This window comes from Bubalus kerabau, chromosome 9, assembly GCF_029407905.1.
Source record: "Bubalus kerabau isolate K-KA32 ecotype Philippines breed swamp buffalo chromosome 9, PCC_UOA_SB_1v2, whole genome shotgun sequence".
Taxonomy (NCBI): Eukaryota; Metazoa; Chordata; class Mammalia; order Artiodactyla; family Bovidae; genus Bubalus; species Bubalus kerabau.
Genome location: NC_073632.1, coordinates 81488502 through 81509703, shown reverse-complemented (window position 1 = coordinate 81509703; position 21202 = coordinate 81488502). Strand labels below are relative to the sequence as shown.

At 38.2% G+C, this 21202-nt stretch overlaps 1 protein-coding gene across 5 annotated transcripts in view; it reads left to right on the top strand.

Annotated features, from left to right (window-relative positions):
- Positions 1-21202, top strand: part of AHI1 (Abelson helper integration site 1) — a 217191-nt gene that overhangs the window by 107262 nt on the left and 88727 nt on the right. Inside the window, exon 22 of one of the 5 annotated variants that reach the window (XM_055535701.1) lies at positions 6497-6705. The exons of the other annotated variants lie outside the window; for them this stretch is intronic. Within the exon in view, the coding sequence (XP_055391676.1) occupies positions 6497-6639 (143 nt within the window). The 3' untranslated portion in view covers positions 6640-6705. Of the gene's footprint in view, positions 1-6496; positions 6706-21202 lie in introns of those variants that run through there. 5 annotated transcript variants of the gene reach the window in all.

Genomic DNA, 21202 nt, shown 5'->3' with positions numbered 1-21202 from the left:
TGAAGTTAGTGTAATATCGCTGAGTTACATATTCAGTTCAGTTCAGTTCAGTCGCTCAGTCATGTCCAACTCTCTGCGACCCCATGAGCTGCAGCATGCCACACCTCCCTGTCCATCACCAACTCCCAGAGATACCAAAATTCATGTCCATTGAGCCAGTGATGCCATGCAACCGTCTCATCCTCTGTAGTCCCCTTCTCCTCCTGCGCTCAATCTTCCCAGCATCAGGGTCTTTTCAAATGAGTCAGCTCTTCGCATCAGGTGGCCAAAGTATTGGAGTTTCAGCTTCAACATCAGTCCTTCCAATGAACACCCAGGACTGATCTCCTTTAAGATGGACTGGTTGGATCTCCTTGAAGTCCAAAGGACTCTCCAAAGTCTCCTACAGCACCACAGTTCAAGAACTAAGCATCAATTCTTCAGCGCTCAGCTTTCTTCACACTCCAACTCTCACATCCGTGCACCACAACTGGAAAAACCATAGCCTTGACTAGGTGGCCTTTATTGGCACAGGAATGTCTCTGCTTTTTAATATGCTGTCTAGGTTGGTCATAACTTTCCTTCCAAGGAATAAGCGTCTTTTAATTTCATGGCTGCAGTCACCATCTGCAGTGGTTTTGGAGCCCAGAAAAATAAAGTCTCTGTTTCCACTGTTGCCCCATCTATTTCCCATGAAGTGATGGGACCAGTTGCCACAATCTTAGTTTTCTGAATGTTGAGTTTTAAGCCAACTTTTTCACTCTCCTCTTTCACTTTTATCAAGAGGCTCTTTAGTTCTTCACTTTCTGCCATAAGGGTGGTGTCATCTGCATATCTGAGGTTATTGATATTTCTCCAAGAAATCTTGATTCCAGTTAGTGCTTCATCCACTCCAGCATTTTTCATGGGTACTCTGCATATAAGTTAAATAAACGCAGTGACAATATACAGCCTTGACGTACTCCTTTTCCTATTTGGAACCAGTCTGTTGTTCCATGTCCAGTTCTAACTGTTGCTTCCTGACCTGAATATAGGTTTCTCAAGAGGCAGGTCAAGTGGTCTGGTATTCTCATCTCTTTCAGAATTTTCCACAGTTTGTTGTGATCCACACAGTCAAAGGCTTTAACATAGTCAACAAAGCAGAAATAGATGTTTTTCTGGAACTCTCTTGCTTTTTTGATGATCCAACGGATGTTGGAAATTTGATCTCTGATTCCTCTGCCTTTTCTAAAAACAGCTTGAACATCTAGAAGTTCACAGTTCACGTATTGCTGAAACCTGGCTTGGAGAATTCTGAGCTTTACTTTACTAGCGTGTGAGATGAGTGCAATTGTGTGATAGTTTGAGCATTCTTTGGCATTGCCTTTCTTTGGGATTGGAATGAAAACTGACCTTTTCCAGTCCTGTGGCCACTGCTGAGTTTTCCAGATTTGCTGGCATATTGAGTGCAGCACTTTCACAGCATCATCTTTCAGGATTTGAAAGAGCTCAACTGGAATTCCATCACCTCCACTAGCTTTGTTTGTAGTGATGCTTCCTAAGGCCCACTTGACCTCACATTCCAGGATGTCTGGCTCTAGGTCAGTGATCACACCATTGTGATTATCTGGGTGGTGAAGATCTTTTTTGTACAGTTCTTCTGTGTATTCTTGCCACCTCTTCTTAATATCTTCTGTTTCTGTCATGTCCATACCATTTCTGTCCTTTATTGTGCCCATGTTTGCATGAAATGGTCCATTGGTATCTCTGATTTTCTTGAAGAGATCTCTACTCTTTCCCATTCTGTTGTTTTCCTCTATTTCTTTTCATTGATCACTGAGGAAGGCTTTCTTATCTCTCCTTACTCTTCTTTGGAACTCTGCATTCAAATGGGTATATCTTTCCTTTTCTCCTTTGCTTTTCACTTCTCTTCTTTTCACAGCTATTTGTAAGGCCTCCCCAGACAGCCATTTTGCTTTTTTGCATTTCTTTTTGCTGGGCATGGTCTTGATCCCTGTCTCCTGTACAAGGTCATGAACCTCTGTCCATAGCTCATCAGGCACTCTGTCTATCAGATCTAGTCCCTTAAATAAATTTGTCAGTTCCACTGTATAATCATAAGGGATTTGATTTAGGTCGTACCTGAATGGTCTAGTGGTTTTCCCCACTTTCTTCAATTTAAATCTGAATTTGGCAATAAGGATTTCATGATCTGAGCCATAGTCAGCTCCCAGTCTTGTTTTTGCTGACTGTATAGAACTTCTCCATCTTTGGCTGCAAAGAATATAGTCAATCTGATTTCGGTGTTGGCCATCTGGTGATGTCCATGTGTAGAGTCTCCTTTTGTGTTGTTGGAAGAGGGTGTTTGCTATGACCAGTGTGTTCTCTTGGCAAAACTGTATTAGCCTTTGCCCTACTTCATTCTGTACTCCAAGGCCAAATTTGCCTATTACTCCAGGTGTTTCTTGACTTCCTACTTTTGCATTCCAGTCCCCTATAATGAAAAGAAGATCTTTATTGGGTGTCAGTTCTAAAAGGTCTTGTAGGTCTTCATAGAACCATTCAATTTCAGCTTCTTCAGCATTACTGGTCGGGGCATAGACTTGGATTACCGTGATATTGAATGGTTTGCCTTGGAAACAAACAGTGATCATTGTCATTTTTGAGATTGCATCCAAGTACTGCATTTTGGACTCTTTTGTTTACTATAATGGCTACTCCATTTCTGCTAAGGGGTTCTTTCCCACAGTAGTAGATAAAATGGTCATCTGAGTTAAATTCACCCATTCCAGTCCATTTTAGTTTGCTGATTCCCAGAATGTCTACGTTTACTCTTGCCATCTCCTGTTTGACCACTTCCAGTTTGCCTTGATTCACGGACCTAACATTCCAGGTTCCTATGCAATATTGCTCTTTACAGCATCGGACCTTGTTTCTAACAGCAGTCACATCCACAACTGGGTGTTGTTTTTGCTTTGGCTCCATCCCTTCATTCTTTCTGAAGTTATTTCTCCACTGATCTCCAGTAGCATATTGGGCACCTACCAACCTGGGGAGTTCATCTTTCTGTGTCCTATCTTTTTGCCTTTTCATACTGTTACATGTTACAGTAGGAAAATATCTGGATCAAGAGCTCTTATCTTAAGTCCTGGCTGTGCCTTTTATTATCCTTGTTACCTGCAAATGTTAGAATTTTCATTTGAAAACTGGGAATGATGTTTGCATTATATATTGTGGAAGATCAAGTCACAAAGTACATATGAAAACACTCTATAAGCATTAGATGCTATGTGAATGTAACATACTTGTATTGTAAACATGATTTGTGTGTGCACTAGCTTTGAAAAAATACTTTGAGTTCTAATTTTAAGTCACTCTGGTAATTAACAATTGTCCCAAACCTTAGAAATCTTAAATTTCTAGTCTTTCAGATATTTACCGGAAGTTTGAGCAATAGTTTTGCTCTTCTTGTGTATAGTGGAGGGCAGACCATGTGCACCTCCTATAGATGCATTCTCTGCATCCTAATGTGATACTTGGTTTGCCTTCAGACCACGTCATTTTAATGAGTAGGAGGGAGGAGGGAACCTGGCTCCACCACTTGATGCCTGTCTTTCTGCTGAGGTCTAAATTTCTTCCGGGAACAAATCTTGCCTTCCACATTTCAGGATTAAGAGTATAAAACATAAGTCTGATCAAGTTAGCAGATTGATTAAAGTTCATTCAAGTAGTATCTTAAGTTTATCAGCCAATGAGGTATAGATAATAGATACAAAATTCTTTCTTTTTCTGTAAACGGAAAGAGAAGACAGGATAGATAGGAAGGCTTTGAAATGGAAGAGTGATTACCACTCTGACAGATAAAGAATAAAAGGAAAACCAGATATGATAAAGGCAAGCCTTGCAAACTTAACAATTTTACCTTGGATTCGCTTCCTTTACCTTCAGCTTCCATGGTCATATAGGCCTTGAGTGGGACTTTTAAATCTTGCATATCCCTCGATGTGAGCACTGTCTCAGGAGCATGACCATTAAGCCATGTAATATCTGGTAGGACTGCTTTGCTCAATTTTTAGTTATTCTCATTTTAAGGCATATCTTCCCTATAAAATTTGTTGAGAGACTTCCGTGGCAGTCCAGTGGCTAAGACTTCATGCTTCCAGTGCTGGGGACATAGGTTCAGTCTCTGGTCAGGGAACTAGGATGACACCTGCTGCACAGCCAAAAAAGAAAGAAGAAATTTTCTGAGACACCATTGTATAGAAAACTTATAAAAGCAGAGTATGTAATCCATTGCAAAGTGGCCAAATCCATCTTATTCATTAGGAAGCCAATCTTTGTGAAAAGAATCCTGCACTAGGAAACAGGTGAACTAATTTCTACACTTGGCTCCACTTCTGAATGACTAGAATTTTTAGCAGTTTCTTTAAGCTTCAGTTTTTTTCATCCCTGCAGGGAAATGAGGGCTCTGGATTTGGTGAGTTTCTGTCTTAAAAATTCTGTGAGTCTATTCAATATTCAAAACAGTTTTAAAAGGGGACAAAAGTTAAATGTTCTTGACCGTACAAATAATCTATTAGAATCTGAAATGAAGGACTTTGAAAATAATATAGATAGGATGTTTAAAAACAAAAACCTTACTGAAAAGCTGTCTAAATATCAAGTCTTATGTGCAGCTCTTTCAGTTTGTACAGTATAAAGAAATACAATTTACACAGAACTAGTCAGTATGGCCTACTGGCCTTCATGCCAGAGGCTTAAGAGGAGACTTTGATTTGATACATATTATATGTAAGTGAGTTTATATGCTGGAAGGTTAGGGCCAGGGGTGGGTTTATGGTCTGCTATCACTTCTGTTGACCTCATTCCAGGTGAGTTCTGGGTAATGGAGACTGCTAGAAAAGTATTTGTTTCCTCTTTGGTCTATTTTCTGTAGAGTTTCTAGACTACTGTCTTTACTTATTCTAAAATCATTCTAAGTAACTACTTTGCTTAAGGTCCTTACTTAAATATATGGACAAAATAAGACAGTCTCTGTCCTCAGGGAGCTTACAGTCTGGAAAGGCAAATGAGCATGCAGCAAATTATGTCAGAGTGTGATAAATTCTGAAATCACAGTATAAACAAAGTATCACTGAAATATAGAGGGATAAAGCAGTGGGGCGATTTCTCGTACTTTACATGTCCAAGCAGAACTCTTGCCCCCAAACCCTTCATCTACTTCCACTTCCCCTACCCCACACCAGGTCTTCCCACCAAACACTCAGGCACATGTACCCCGTCGTTTAGGGATCCCTCTTCTCCCTCCACTTCCCTACTTCTGCTCCTATCCCTTAGATTATTCTCCCCATAGCAGACAACAAGATTCTTTGAAAAATGCATTAGATTCTATTATTTCCCTATTTAAAACTCTTTAATGGCTTTCTCCAGCAATCAGAATGAGTTCCAAAGTCCTTATAAAACCTTCCAGGGTCTTGCCTCTTGTCTCTGTCACTGGCCTTATCAGCAGATGGGGTTTTAGAAGGGCACACTAAGCTGAGATGGTTGTGTGCTCCGTTGTGTCTGATTCTTTGCAACCCTATGGACTGTAGCCCACCAGGCTCCTCTGTCCATGGGATTTTCCAGGCAAGAATACTGCAGTGGGTTGCCATTTTCCTCCAGGGGACCTTTTCAACTCAGGGATTGAATCCGTATCTCCTGTGTCTCCTGCACTGCAAGCGGATCCTTTACCACTTGAGCCATCAGGAAAGCCACACTGAACTTCTGAACAAACAATTGGAAGAGAGCCTGACTTGCCTGGTCAGTGGTATGAGGCTTAGGTTAGCTGGAGGAAAGGATGAGATGCATGTATTTAGGAAGACCTGAGCTGCAAAGGTAGATGGGGTCAAATTGTGCCCTACTGGGGAATTCACATTTCATTCTCTAGATAAAACAGAGCTATCCAAAGGTATGAGGATGAAAGAGTAATAATAAAATATGTTTCTAAAAAATACCACTGGTGTCTCAGTGGGGGGTGGGTTAGAGAGGAAAAAAGCTGGATACAACACCTATGATACTTATTTCAGCAACTGTTTATTAGGCTATTGTTCCAGGTACTTAATGAACAAAATAATAAATCAGCTAATTTTATTAAAGTTAAAACTATAAATATTTTCTGAGTAATTTGTATAAGAAATAAATTTATAAAAATATATTCACCAATTATACCTAATGGCAACCCACTCCAGTACTCTTGCCTGCAAAATCCTGTGGACTGAGGAACCTGGTTGGCTGCAACGTCCATGGGGTCACTAAGAGTCAGACATGACTGAGCGACTTCACTTTCACTTTTCACTTTCATACATTGGAGAAGGAAATGGCAACCCACTCCAGTATTCTTGCCTGGAGAATCCCAGGGATGGGGGAGCCTGGTGGGCTGCCGTCTATGGGGTCACACAGAGTCGGACACAACTGAAGTGACTTAGCAGTAGCATACCTAGATAAAGCTGGGGGGGTGGGGGAAGAAATTTTAATTTTAACATTTTAAATTAAATCGTAGGTTCAGTTCAGTGTCCGACTCTTTGCGACCCTGTGGACTGCAGCACATCAGGCTTCCCTGTCCATCACCAACTCCCAGAGCTTACTCAAACTCATGTCCATAGCGTCGGTGATGCCATCCAACCATCTTGTCTCACCACATAATGAACGTGTTATGCTCTTCCTGTACTTCCTTTGTATAATGAAGAAAATCTGTAAAATAACATCATGACTTCTACTTGTATAAAAAATTTTATTTATATACATCTTCATTTGATCCTCAGCAAAACCCTCTGAGAAATAAACATTAAAATCACAGAGTGTAAACTCTTTTGAGAGCTTCTTGGTAAAGAATCTGCAGGAGACCAAGTTCTATCCCTGGGTCAGGAAGATCCCCTAAAGAAGGGAATGGCAACCCACTCCAGTATTCTTGCCTGAAAAATTCCACAGACAGAGGATCCTGGTGGACTATAGTCCATGGGATCACAAAGAGTTGTACAAAACTGAGTGGTTATTTGTTGTAAGACCTTAAAGCTTTGACTTTCAGTCCCTTTACATCGAAACTGAGAAGCAGAGGGCCTGAAATGAGAGTTCACATAACTGGTGGCAGTTGTGTCTAGAGAAAGATTGCCTCTCTACTGGTTTGGTACTGCTCACACTCCCCACCCCATGCTGCTTCTGCCTCTGCAGAGAGGGGGCTCTAGTTCAGATGTGAGGTGGACCCTTGGTGATGCTGTGCCTGGATCCATTACTTCATCCCTGGCCCATTGTCCTCCCACTCTGTCCAGAGGTCCCTCTGGCCATGCGTGTGACTTTTACTCCCTAACATTGGAAGTGTGTGATATATTGCAAACTAGTAACCTGGACAGCACTATTTGGAATAGGTGTAATTGTTAAAACTGAGGTGTCGTAAAAGTAATTTTCTAAGAATTTATGAACTTATCTTTTTACTGGGCCTTGATATACAACTCTGTCTTTGCCAGTTACTAGATTTCTTAAAGCCTAGTTCCAGTGAAACTGTGGTATTCAGTCTCCAGTCATATCAAGAGATTCTCAAGAAATTTAGCTCTGGTCATTGGTCTGAATCCTAGATCCCATTCAACCATCTCAAGAGTTCTTATGGTAGTAGTAAATTTTAACATGTGGATTATTCAGTAATGAGTAAAATCAATCACAGTTATGACGGTGGAAGTTAGAAAGTGCTATCATCTTTGTATGTCTATATTTGAAGGACAGCACCATTCATTTTTGTGTACTTAATGTACATTTTCACTGCATTGCACTAAATTTAATTCATATCAATAGGTAAGTAGAATCATGTAAAACAAAATGATTCATTTTTATTAGTATGACTGTTCATGTAATCTTTTTATCATGTTTTAAAATTGTAAACTTGGAATTTGATGGAGAGGCAGAATGTGACATGGCTTTTAAAAAACAATCAGTAGCTTCTGTCTTCTCCGTAATTTATTTGCACTCTCCTTTACAACATGTTAATATATATTAATGTTTTTATCATACCCTAAACAGTCAAGATATTTGACTTAAAATCATAAAATAATTCAGATAACTTTAGTATTGGTTGAGAGATCTGTCAAGTTAATTTTTGTACTTCCACATGTTGGATAATGTTTGAAAAATGTATTTTTATATTCATTTTAGCCAAATATAAAGTTATTCCTTTGAGAAGTTCTGAAAATTACAAGCTATTTTTCTAGTTAAATTTTAATTTTATTGTTTTCAATATGTCAATATTTTTAAGCAAGGTTTTAACTTTTTATCAGTTCAGTTCAGTCACTCAGTGATGTCTGACTCTTTGCCATCCCATGGACTGCAGCATACCAGGCTTCCCTGTCCATCACCACTCCCAGAGCTTGCTCAAACTCATGTCCATCAAGTTGGTGATGCCATCCAACCATCTCATCCTCTGTCGTCCCCTTCTCCTCCTGCCTTCGATCGTTCCCAGCATCAGGGTCTTTTCCAGCGGGTCAGTTCTTGGCATCAGTTGGCCAAAATACGGGAGTTTTGGCTTCACCCTCAGTCCTTCCAATGAACACCCAGGACTGATCTCCTTTAGGATGGACTGGTTGGATCTCTTTGCAGTCCAAGGGGCTCTCAAGTATCTTCTTCAACACCACAGTTCAAAAGCATCAATTCTTTGGTGCTCAGCTTTCTTTATGGTCCAGCTCACATCCATACATGACTGCTGGAAAAACCATAACTTTGGCTAGACAGACCTTTGTCAGCAAAGTAATGTCTCTGCTTTTTGATATGCTATCTAGGTTGGTCATAGTTTTTCTTCCAAAGAGCAAGCGTCTCTTAATTTCATGGCTGCAGTCACCATCTGCAATGATATTGGAGTCCCCAAAAATAAAGTCTGTCACTGTTTTCCATTGTTTTCCTATCTATTTGCTATGAAGTAATGGGACCAGATGCCATGATCTTAGTTTTCTGAATGTTGAGCTTTAAGCCAGCTTTTTCACTCTTCTCTTTCACTTTCATCAAGAGGCTCTTTAGTTCTTCTTCACTTTCTGCCATAAGGGTGGTGTCATCTGCATATCTGAGGTTATTGATATTTCTCCCAGCAATCTTGATTCCAGCTTGTGCCACGTCCAGCCTGGCATTATGCAAGATGTACTCTGCATGTAAGTTAAACAAGCAGGGTAACAGTATACGGCCTTGATATACTCCTTTTCCTATTTGGAACCAGTCTGTTGTTCCATGTCCAGTTCTAACTGTTGCTTCCTGACCTGCATATAAATTTGTCAGGAGACAGGGAAGGTGGTCTGGTATTCCCATCTCTTTTAAGAATTTTGCACAGATTGTTGTGATCCATACAGTCACAGGCTTTGGCATAGTCAATAAAGCAGAAGTAGATGTTTTTCTGGAACTCTCTTGCTTTTTCAATGGTCCAACAGATGTTGGAAATTTGTTCTGTGGTTCCTCTGCCTTTTCTAAATCCAGCTTGAACATCTGGAAGTTCTCGGTTCATGTAATGTTGAAGCCTGGCTTAGAGAATTTTGAGTATTACTTTGCTAGCGTATGAGAGGGAGAAGGCAATGGCACCCCACTCCAGTACTCTTGCCTGGAAAATCCCATGGATGGAGGAGCCTGGTAGGCTGCAGTCCATGGGGTCGCTAGGAGTCGGACATGACTGGGCAACTTCACTTTCTCTTTTCACTTTCATGCATTGGAGAAGGAAATGGCACCCCACTCCAGTGTTCTTGCCTGGAGAATCCCAGGGACGGGGGAGCCTGGTGGGCTGCCGTCTATGGGGTCGCACAGAGTCAGACACGACTGAAGCGACTTAGCAGCAGCAGCAGCAGCGTATGAGATGAGTGCAGTTGTGTGGTAGTTTGAGCATTCTTTGGCATTGCCTTTCTTTGGGATTGGAATGAAAACTGACCTTTTCCAGTCCTGTGGCTACTGCTGAGTTTTCCAGATTTGCTGGCATATTGAGTGCAGCACTTTCACAACATCATCTTTTAGGATTTGAAAGATCTCAACTGGAATTCCATCACCTCCACTAGCTTTGTTCGTAGTGATGCTTCCTAAGGCCCACTTGACCTCACATTCCAGGATGTCTGGCTCTAGGTGAGTGATCACACCATCGTCGTTATCTGGGCCATTAAAATCTGTTTTGTATAGTTCTTCTGTGTATTCTTCTGTGTAACATTTTAGAGAAGTGCACAATTTTTTAAATAACGTAACTGAAATCTACGTCCTGCTTGACTTCACATTCCAGGATGTATGGCTCTAGGTAAATGATCACAGCATCATGGTTATCTGGGTCATTGAAATCTGTTTTGTATAGTTCTTCTATGTATTCTTCTGTGTAACTTCTTATAGAGAAGTACAAAATTTTTTAAATAATGTAAATGAAATCTATTATTTGTGTGTCAATTTCACCAGAGAGTCTGTGATATCCTTATATAAACCCATTGTTGAAGGCATATTACATGTAAACTGGAAATATGATGGTTCTTGTATTTCAAAGGGAGAAAAAGAAAACATTTACGCAAAAATTAGATTAGAATAACTCAAACACAGGTGATGGTAAAAGGGGGTTTCCATTTTAAGGAAGGTAAAATGAGTTCAAAGTACTCTTTCATACTATCAGAATTGGCAGAATTTTCTGATAGTATTACTTAATGAACTTCAAACTATTCATTGAAAAAGAATGTTTCATTGAATTCTGATTTCAGATCTCCAGAATTTCAAGGCTTCAGTTCAGGTATGGGTTGGTGAAAGGAATTAATTCACTACCATAGATAATTTACAGAATTAACTGATTTTCTGTAGACAGATGTCCTTAAATTTGCCTTATCTGCTAACCGACCACTCTTCTGAATCCAGCGCTTGTGTGTTTTGGTGGAAAAAGCACTAGACCTGGAGTCAGAAGGCCAGAACGGTTGGGCCTGACTCTAATTCTGCCCCATCACAGCTGTTACCTTGGGTAGTTTCTCTCTCCCAGTATAATGTCCCTACTTTCCTCTTCAGATGATTTTTCTACTTCATAGAATTGTGAGAATCTGAAGGGTATTTTTAATGCTTTGAAATCCATAAGATACTGTGAGAATAAATATCACGAGATTCTATGGGAGATTCTTTTTAAGTTTGAAATTATACAGTTTGCAATGTGGCCAAAGGAATGGAGGAAAATCTTATTTTAAGACATGATTTAATAAAATGTGTTAAGTGATGATGGTTAAGTGATGATAGAGAAAAGAACATGTCAGAGAGGCAAACATGGATTCTCGAAAGAGAATTTTGAGAAGCATGCCAAAAAAGACATGAAGTTGAAGTAATTAGAAGACAAGTTTTCAAACAAATATACCTCAAATATAAATAATCCAACTAGAAGCTTCTTAACTTTTGAAACTTTGGCTTTCCATATAAGTACCAGCCCACACAAAACCCCTGGAGATGGGATTGTTTTAATATTTGGATTTTTCTGGACACGGAGAAACAGACCTTGATCACATGGATTTTTTTCTTTAACACATCATCACTATTTTATATTCCCTTCCACAAAGAAGAGATTTCATTTGTTAGATATTTTTGTTGTCATTAGTAATTGGATTCTCTAAAGCTGATGTTTGATGGTACATTAAAGATATAAGATGCTGTTTTAATAACCAATATGAGGGTTTTACTGAGTGATTCTCCAGTGATTTGAGTTAATCTACTTGTTGAAGATTGAAGCATATCTGTACTTGTAATAAAAGTGCCTATATTTCTTCAGTAGTATCACTTTAATTAGTAAACTGTTTCTAACCATGTTCATAACTTAAAGTATATTCTACATATTTGTGTGTGTATGTGCTAAGTCACTTCAGTTGTGTCCATACTCTTTGTGACCCTATGGACTGTAGTCTACCAGGCTCTTCTGTCCATGGGGATTCTCCAGGCAAGAATACTGGAGTGGGTTGCCATGCCCTCCTCCAGGGGATCTTTGCAACCCGAGAATTGAACCCACATCTCTTATGTCTTCTGCATTGCCAGGTGGATTCTTTACCACTCAAGCCACCTGGGAAGCCCATTCTACATATTTATTCTTTACTAATTTGAGCATCATTTTTATCAACTCAAGTGAATGTTAATATACTTAATGAATAATCTTTATGCACAAGGTTAGGCACTTAGTATCATGGTCTGCATTGAGATTTCTCCTGATACCCTCTGAAGAGAAAATATGAATGCAAACATTTCTCTTCATCTGAATCTGCTGATTTGAATGAGCTTAAATTTATGCACTATTTTCTAGACATTTATTTTGTAAGAAGCTATTTTGTAGAATATTTATATGGTGTAAATGGTTCTAACTTTTTGATTTTCAACCTTTTTCTCCCATCCATTAAAAATAGAAGATTTGCTTTATGTTTTTCTTCTTTTTAGTCACATTTCTCTGTGTGTGTGTGTGTGTGTGTGTATTTTGTTTAAGAACCTACTAAATTTAGTTGTAAAGTATACTGTGACATTTGCCCAGTGGGTTAATTTTTAAAGTAAAATAATTAAGTTACTGAAAAATAACAAGAAAGCAACTGAAAACCATAAACTATAGGAAATTAAAATGAGATCTTACGGATTTAATGAACATGAAAACTACATAATTTCATTGTAACATAGCCAGAATACATGCCAGATCACTGAATTTGTATTTTATAGATATTCTGATGTTTACCTTTTTATCTAAGTTTTCCAATTGATGTGATAACAAATGCTTGATTTGTCTTTTTTATATTTTAAAGATTTATAGAAGTATTTGCATAAGACATCTTTTTTTAAAAAAGATCAAATACAAAATTTCTGAGAGTTTAAGCAAAGTTAAATAGCTGTTGTAGTTTATGTGGCTCTGAAATATGAAATCTAATCTTAGAAAAGATTTTCAGCTTCACACTTGTGTAGTGAGATATATTAGGTTGATGCAAATGTAAATAAGGTTTCAGACCGTGAATTTTAAGTCAGTGTAACTAGGCTCAAACACATATTTATTAATCAAAATAGGAACCATTACAATCAACACATTTTTACCAATGAGAAATAAGTTTGTTTATTCCTGTAGCATAAAAAGTCCATACTTCAGGATTTGAAAAATTCTTGGAAAGCATTTTCTGCTTCCTCTTGGTTGAAGTGTTTTCCCTGCAAAAAGTTGTTGAGATGCTTGGAGAAGTGGTAGTCAGTTGGCAAGAGGTCAGGTGAAATGGCAAATGAGGCAAAACCTCGTAGCCCAGTTGTTCAACATTTGAAGCGTTGGTTGTACGATGTGTCTTCGGGCATTGTCGTGAAGAATTGGGCCCTTTCTGTGGACCAGAATCGGCTGCAGGCGTTGCAGTTTTTGGTGCATCTCATTGATTTGCTGAGCATACTTCTCATATGTAGTGGTTTCACCGGGATTTAGAAAGCTGTGGTGATCAGCTGGGCACAGACAAACAAACAGTTCAGTTCAGTTCAGTCACTCAGTTGTGTCCGACTCTTTGCGACCCCATGAACCACAGCACGCCAGGCCTCCCTGTCCATCACCAACTCCCAAAGTCTACCCAAACCTATGTCCATCAAGTCAGTGATGTCATCCAGCCATCTCATCCTCTATCGTCCCCTCCTCCTCCTGCCCTCAGTCTTTCCCAGCATCAGGGTATTTTCCAATGAGTCAGCTCTTCGCATCAGGTAGCCAAAATATTGGAGTTTCAGCTTTAGCATCAGTCCTTCCAATGAACACCCAGGGCTGATCTCCTTTAGAATGGACTGGTTGGATCTCCTTGCAGTCCAAGAGACGCTCAAGAGTCTTCTCCAACACCATAGTTCAAAAGCATCAATTCTTCGGCGCTCAGCAGGTGGCCAAAGTATTGTAGTTTCAGCTTCAGCATCAGTCCTTCCAATGAACACCCAGGACTGATCTCCTTTAGAGTGGACTGGTTGGATCTCCTTGCAGTCCAAGGGACTCTCAAGAGTCTTCTCCAACACCACAGTTCAAAAGCAGCAATTCTTCGGCACTCAGCAGGTGGCCAAAATATTGGAATTTCAGCTTCAACATCAGTCCTTCCAATGAACACCCAGGACTGATCTCCTTTAGAGTGGACTGGTTGGATCTCCTTGCAGTCCAAGGGACTCTCAAGAGTCTTCTCCAACACCACAGTTCAAAAGCATCAATTCTTCGGCACTCAGCTTTCTTTATAGTCCAACTCTCACATCCATACGTGACCACTGGAAAAACCGTAGCCTTGACTAGATGGACCTTTGTTGGCAAAGTAATGTCTCTGCTTTTTAATATGCTGTCTAGGTTGGTCAGTGACCATGACCTTTTTCTGGTGCAGGTTTGACTTTGGGAAGTGCTTTGGAGCTTCTTTTTGATCCAGCCACTGAGCTGGTCCTCACCAGTTTTTGTATACAGCCCACTTTTTGTTGCACATCATGATGTGATGAAGAAGTGGTTCGTTGTTGTTGCATAGAATAAGAAGACGATGCTTCAAAACGACAATTTTTTTTATTTCAGTCAGCTCATGAGGCACTCACTCACTGAGCTTTTTCACCTTTCCAATTTGCTTGAAATGTTGAGCAACCATAGAATGGGCAACGTTGAGTTCTTTGACACGTGTAGTTGAAAGAGGATCATTCTTGATGATCCTCTCAGTTGGTGGTTGTCAGCTTCCAGTGCCGGCCACTGCACTCCTCATCTTCAAGGTTCTTGTCTTCTTTGCAAAACTTCCTGAACCACCACTGCACTGTATGTTCATTAGCAGTTCCTGGGCCAAATGCTTTATAGATGTGGCTCTGCTGCTTTACCACCCGCTTTGAACTCGAATTAGAAAATTGCTTGAATTTGCTTTTTGTCTAACATCATTTCCATAATCTAAAAAAAATACAGAGCAAGTAATAAGTCATTGGCAAAAAAACAGAAAGTGAGAAATATACGTTTAGACAATGTATAACATAACCTGCATTTCAAAAGGCAAAGATCAACAAAGCACAACCTCTATTACTTTTGCACCAATCTAATATACCCGAACCACTTTTTGTCATATATGTGATTGAACTGTGATCATTGCCATGAGTGAGGTTGAGTTTCCTGAAAGAAATTTCTGTATTTTACTCTTGATATTTGCATTACCCTTTTTCATGTGGAAACTTTGGACTCCTTCTCCTTTCCTTTTTCTAACTAATTGGCCTTCTCATTCCTTTATTCAAGTCTTCCTTAGTTCACCAATCATCCATTTGACCCTCATGGTTTCTTTCTTGTCCTGTTTGCTCCTTTTTCCTAGTATCAAAGTTCTGTGGATGTCATTATATCTTCCTAAATCTCTCTAAGTTCTCTTCTCTGAATTGACATTTCCTCTATGTTCAGTTTTTTTCCTCTGTTAATATATCCTGTGCTTTTCTTTTATGCTAGTGACTTTTTCCTTTATATCTGATGATCCTTGGTATCTGTTTTTTTAAATGAAGGACTGGGTACAAATATGGTTTTCTTTCCTCTTCTGTTGTGTAAGTAACTCTATTATTAGCTTTTTGTCCTCTGAGCAGAAAGCCTATCAAGAACTTTGTGTAAGTGGCTAAAACATATTAACTGGCAGCTTATATTTAGGGTAAAGAGGCAAAATAAATGAATTCACCTGTCAGGCTGTCAGACTAATTGCCAGAAAGAGAATAAGCAGATCAACAGTATCCACTCTAAAGGTCTTCACTCTTTCCAGATGGTTTGTTCAATATTTTTTCTCAGAGACAGTACCACTTTTTTTTTTTTGTGGTTAATGCTCAGCAGTTTTCATTTTATGTGGGATCTACATCCTGTTTGGCCCAAGTGTTTTACATATGAACCTTCGATGATTTCTCCTGGGTTATATTTTATTTCACCACCTTCCCAATACGCTGATTCAGTGTTTGCAACTCCTCTTGAGTTTTGTTTGTCCAATAGATTCTGTATCTCCTTCAGCCCACGGTAATGTTTTCAGACAGATGTGTCGAATCACTTTTCATCTTCTCTAAGTTTGTTGAAATCTCTAATCTGCTCTTTCAGTCTCACCAGTGACCTGTACACACTGCTAATTCCAATGGTCAGTTCTCTGTCCTTATCTTGCTTGACCTATCAGTGGCATTTGACACATTTGATGGCTTAATAACACATGGTTTCCAGGCCACCGCATTCTCGGTTTCTTTCTCTTATCTCATTAGCCACTGCTCTTCATCCTTCTTTGCTATTCCTCTTCTCTTCCATGTCTTCTTAGACTGCTCCACTGCAATCAGATCCTCTTTCATTACCTATATATATAATACATATTCACTTCCTTGGCGATCTCATGACTAAAGAAAACCCACGCACCCAGTGATTCTCAAGTGTTAGTCTTCTGCCCAGACCTCTTTGCTGCATTCTAGACCAGCACAGTCTATTATGGGAGCCTCCAGTCTCACGTGACAGTGGAATACTGGAAATGTGTTTTGTGTGACTTAGAAACTAAATGTTTAATTTTCCTTCATTTCCATTTAAATGTAAATAGCTTCACATGGCCAGTAGCTGTCATTGTGCACAAGTTCAGACCTATATCTGCTGCTGCTGCTGCTGCTAAGTCACTTCAGTCTTGTCCGACTCTGTGTGACCCCATAGACAGCAGCCCACCAGGCTCCCCTGTCCCTGGGATTCTCCAGGCAAGAACACTGGAGTGGGTTGCCATTTCCTTCTCCAAGACCTGTATCTACTTTGATGTAAATCTTTATTATCTGGCATCAGACAAATCAGGTGTTACAATATTAAGACTAGATTACCCATTTTTAAATTAAGTACAAATAATGCTTTTACTATTAAAACTTTCCTGAAAATATCATCCTGAAGATTTCATGATATTTCATCATCATAATTGTGCAGATGTTATTAACAAGCAGTATTGATTAACTTGAATAGAGAGTCCAGAAGTTTATTTTTCATATTTAAATTAGTACCACATATTCTAGTAGCACTTAGCCAAGAGGTCAGAAGCACCTGAATTTAGGTTCAGATTTTGTTTCTTATGCTATGACCTGGAGCAAGTTATTTCAACTTAGTGACTCGTCATTTGAAAATAGAGGATAGGAAAGTGTTTACTGCAAGTGAAAGTTTTTAAATACCAACCTATATTTGACTTACAATGCAGTAGAGTTATAGATAGTATCTTTATGACTACATCCAGAACTGTTTTAATCATTGAACTTTTTGATTTTTAACTTCCCACTAAACTTTAGAAAGAGAAATCACTATGCTCTTACAATTAAATTTAGTGAATGTCTTAAGTGAAAAATCCATGTTCTTTTAGTACATAAATATTTTTTTCAGAGTACAACATCTAGGCATACTAATTAAGACGTTTCCAAGACAAAAGGAGTTTTTATTACATAATCCTAAGGTAGGAGAAGTTGAAGGTTTCAGCTTTCCTATCGAAACATAATTCACATCATGGTGGAAATCATGAATGTTTTGTACTTTACTGCTGTGCCTCCAGGGAAAATTGATAGTATCAGTAACCAATCTACTCAGAGTGAGGATTAGAGGAAGGATTACAAAAACTTTATATTGGCCGCAGCAGGCAAGGTGGGAGGGCAGGTTATAAAATGGCAAAATTATTTTTGACTAGGCCTAATTTATGGTCTGTTTCTTATAGTTTCAGAAAGACTGTATTTAATACTGTTTAATATCAACCATAAGACACATTTTACTATTTTTATAATTTTATACTGAAATTGACAGTTTTTCCATTTTTAAGGTAGTTAGGCATATAAAAAGATGTTGTGGGATATATTCCCGAATATGTTTTTGCAAGGTTTTCTGTACATTTTTTTTGTGATAATAAACTTAGTGCCTGGTCTTAAAGAAAACGAGTATTCTATAATTTCAAAGCCTTTCTTCAGTTGCTAGATCTTATGCTTATTTTTAGTTTTTCAGCGCTATATATCAAATGTTGACCATATCTCTGACAATGAAGAATAGTTTAGTTCATGTTTAAAGTAGAATAAATTTTACTCCATGTTAATCATGTATGTGTATTCCTTTCCTTTATGTATCTATACATTAGCATTTTCACATATTTCCCAACACTGTCCATTTCAGTCTTTATGTTCTGTTATTCTGTGAAAAGTTATGACTTTGAAAAATTAGTTATAGTTTTATTGACTGATCTTGCTTAGAGTAGGCACTACTTAGAATGAAGAACGCAGCTCTTTATGTTTCCCCTCCCGTGGTCATGGGAAAAAATGAAATACCATTTATATCATAAAAATGATAATTTTTATTTCCTTTGTAAATTTCCACCTCCCAAAGTAACTGTTTTGTGAATTAAGTCTATGACAAGAAATACTTTAGTGTTTAAACATTTTGGTTGTGTCTGCTGAAAGCCCTGGAAATTCAGAGAAGGAGGGTTATATAAATGAAGTTTTCATTTACTCTTACTCAGTTAGGTTATACTTTTCTAAGTTGTGCTCAGAATAGCCTAAGGCTTCTCGCAGAGTAGCTAACTGCATGCTTTTGCATTTTGTGGTTTAGTCAGTTTGGTCTGGATAGTGAAGAGACTGTGATATCATAGAATTTACTGGTAATGTTTTCTGGAAATGAATATCCATCACTTATTGAAAATGTCAACTAACAATGGAAATTAGGTTGAGGAATCAGACCTTCTGGTAATGATAGAGATATCTAGATAATGTTGATTTGTATTTTCCAGAATTTTAAACATGTGTTTTCAGGAAGCTTTTTCCTTGAGTAAAAAGTGAATGAAAACGTAAAGAATTACTCTGTTTTTTTTTCTGCATGTCTGAGAGCAAAGTTGATGACAAATATGGAAACTAAGAATTGACTAAGTGGAATGACTGGTCATTTTTTTTTAATAATTTAAGCGGTTTTTGCAATGTAAATGTTTGACAAGTAAAAAGAACATTTTTCTAATGCTCTAATTTCAGTCAATTTACTTTTTTTTTGAATTTCTTCTCTGAAAAAAATTCAATTATAATAATAATATAATAAAATTAAGGGTGATTTTTGACTAGTGTCCATCTTTTCCTTTTTTTATCAAAACCAGAAATACTATATTTTAGTAGAAGCACTCTTAAAAAAGCTGTTACTGAGTTTAAAAAATAAAAACTTTTTTATACTTTATCAAAAATTAATTCATATAGTCTATCAACCAGTGTTTATGGTGAGTTTACTATGTGTTAGGGACTATGCCACGCCCTAAGGAAATGGAAGATGAAAGACTACCCTCAGAGTCCTCCTAGGCTGAACACAGCAGGCAAAGAAATAGTTATAAGATATTGGAGAGATGACTTCAACAGGAGATAAGCATAAAACACTAAGGAAACACAGAGGAAGGAATCAGCTTGATTAAATGTGTTAATTCTGTGTTGTCTTTACAGTATAGAACAATATTATCCATTTAAGACTGCTCTAAATGGCAGTTTAGAGTTAGGAATCTGAATTTTATTGCTGGCCTTTTATATGACTAATATGTCACAAGTCATGTCATAACCTTAATTGCTATGTTACTTCTTTCAAATGCATCTCCCAGGAGTATTCTGGGAATAAGTGAGTTAATACATAGAAAACCCTCCAGTTTCTTTTATATTAATGTGTATGAGTGACCCTGTGTGTGTGTGCTGTGTATACTTGCCCTTCTTTTGAAAGAAATCCCAGTCTTTCACATCTCAAAGCTATTAAATCTAATTAGGCAGGTTTTTGGATTTTTTTTTTTTATCAATGTAGAATTAACAAAGTTTGGGGACTTTTGCAGAGGTGGTCTTGTTTTCCTTTTTTCTTCATTTTTCTTTTATTTTTGTAGTAATGTTATGAGACTTGATACTTAATGTCATCTCAGGCTTTTCAATCTGTATATTTTCAAGTGAAGATTTAATAAACAGTTGAAAATAAAACACTTTAATGTTAAAGGCAGTTATAAATGCACAGTATCGCAATTAGGCAAGTTAATGTACTTCTTAACATTCATTGAACTTTGAGCAGGGAAAAAATTAATATAATATAATCGTATTTTTAAAATGACTTCTCATTGCTTTGTCAAAAGCATCTTCTAAATCATCATGCTTATGTTCAAAATTTTCTTATCTCTCCCTAAAATTTAAATTTTATCTTTTATGACTAGACCTGGGAAAATGAGTTCTCTCTTTCTTACGTTCTCAATACCACACCACTGTGAGAGAGTGAGAGAGAGTGAAGTCGCTCAGTCGTGTCCGACTCTTAGTGACCCCATGGACTGCAGCCCACCAGGCTCCTCCGACCATGGGATTTTCCAGGCAAGAGTACTGGAGTGGGTAGCCATTGCCTTCTCCACCACACCACTGTAGTAGATGAAAATAGCTTTCCATTATTAAATCCTTTCTAAACGCTAACTTTCTTCTTGTGTGTGTGCTTTGTTTTTTCAATTACAAAGGGTGTTGAATTCCTGTACATGCAGAAACTGGGAATGCAACATTCATTCATACATTCAGTAAGTACCCAATGCGTACTGACTTTGTCCCAGGCACAGTTCTAAGTGTTACGTGAATATATCAGTGAACCAAACAGATAATAATCCATGTCCTTGTTTAAATTTAACTTCCAGCAGAGAGAGACAGACAGTAAGCAAATAAATATAGAATAAATAACAAAGCAAGGAAAGGGCTGGGAAATGGGTTAGGTTGATGTCTTTAATGGGGGGAGGGGCCAAGGAAAGCCTCACAGAGAAGGTGACACTTGAGCAGAATTTTGAAGAAGAAGGAAAGCCGTGTGGTCTGAAAGAGTAGCATATACAACCAAGATGCCAAGTCAGGAGTGTGCTTGGTGTGCATTTTGCACAGCAAAAAAAGGCGAATATGGCTGTTGTGAAGGAATGATGGGGAGAGTGGAATGTCAGAGTGGTAACAAGAGGCTGTATATAAACGAAGTTAAAAGCACTGCCCTATCCCAGTACTGGCAGTATTCACTAGAGATGTATTTTCAAAAGAGCAAGGTGGGTGGGACTGTACAGTTTAATACTTGCTATAATTAAAGATAGGAACAAAATATACTGGAGAGCAGATATGATGTAAAGCAGAAAAATAATTGTTATAAGATGAGAAGACTTATAAAAGGTATTAGGGCATTCCATCTAGGAAGGCTGTTAAAAAATTATGTTAATTGTAGTGGAAGAACAGGACTGAAATAAGAAGCTAGAGAGGTGAAATTATTAACATATTAGAAATTTGGAATATGAATGGTAAGATATAGAGAAGTAGAATTTGAGGA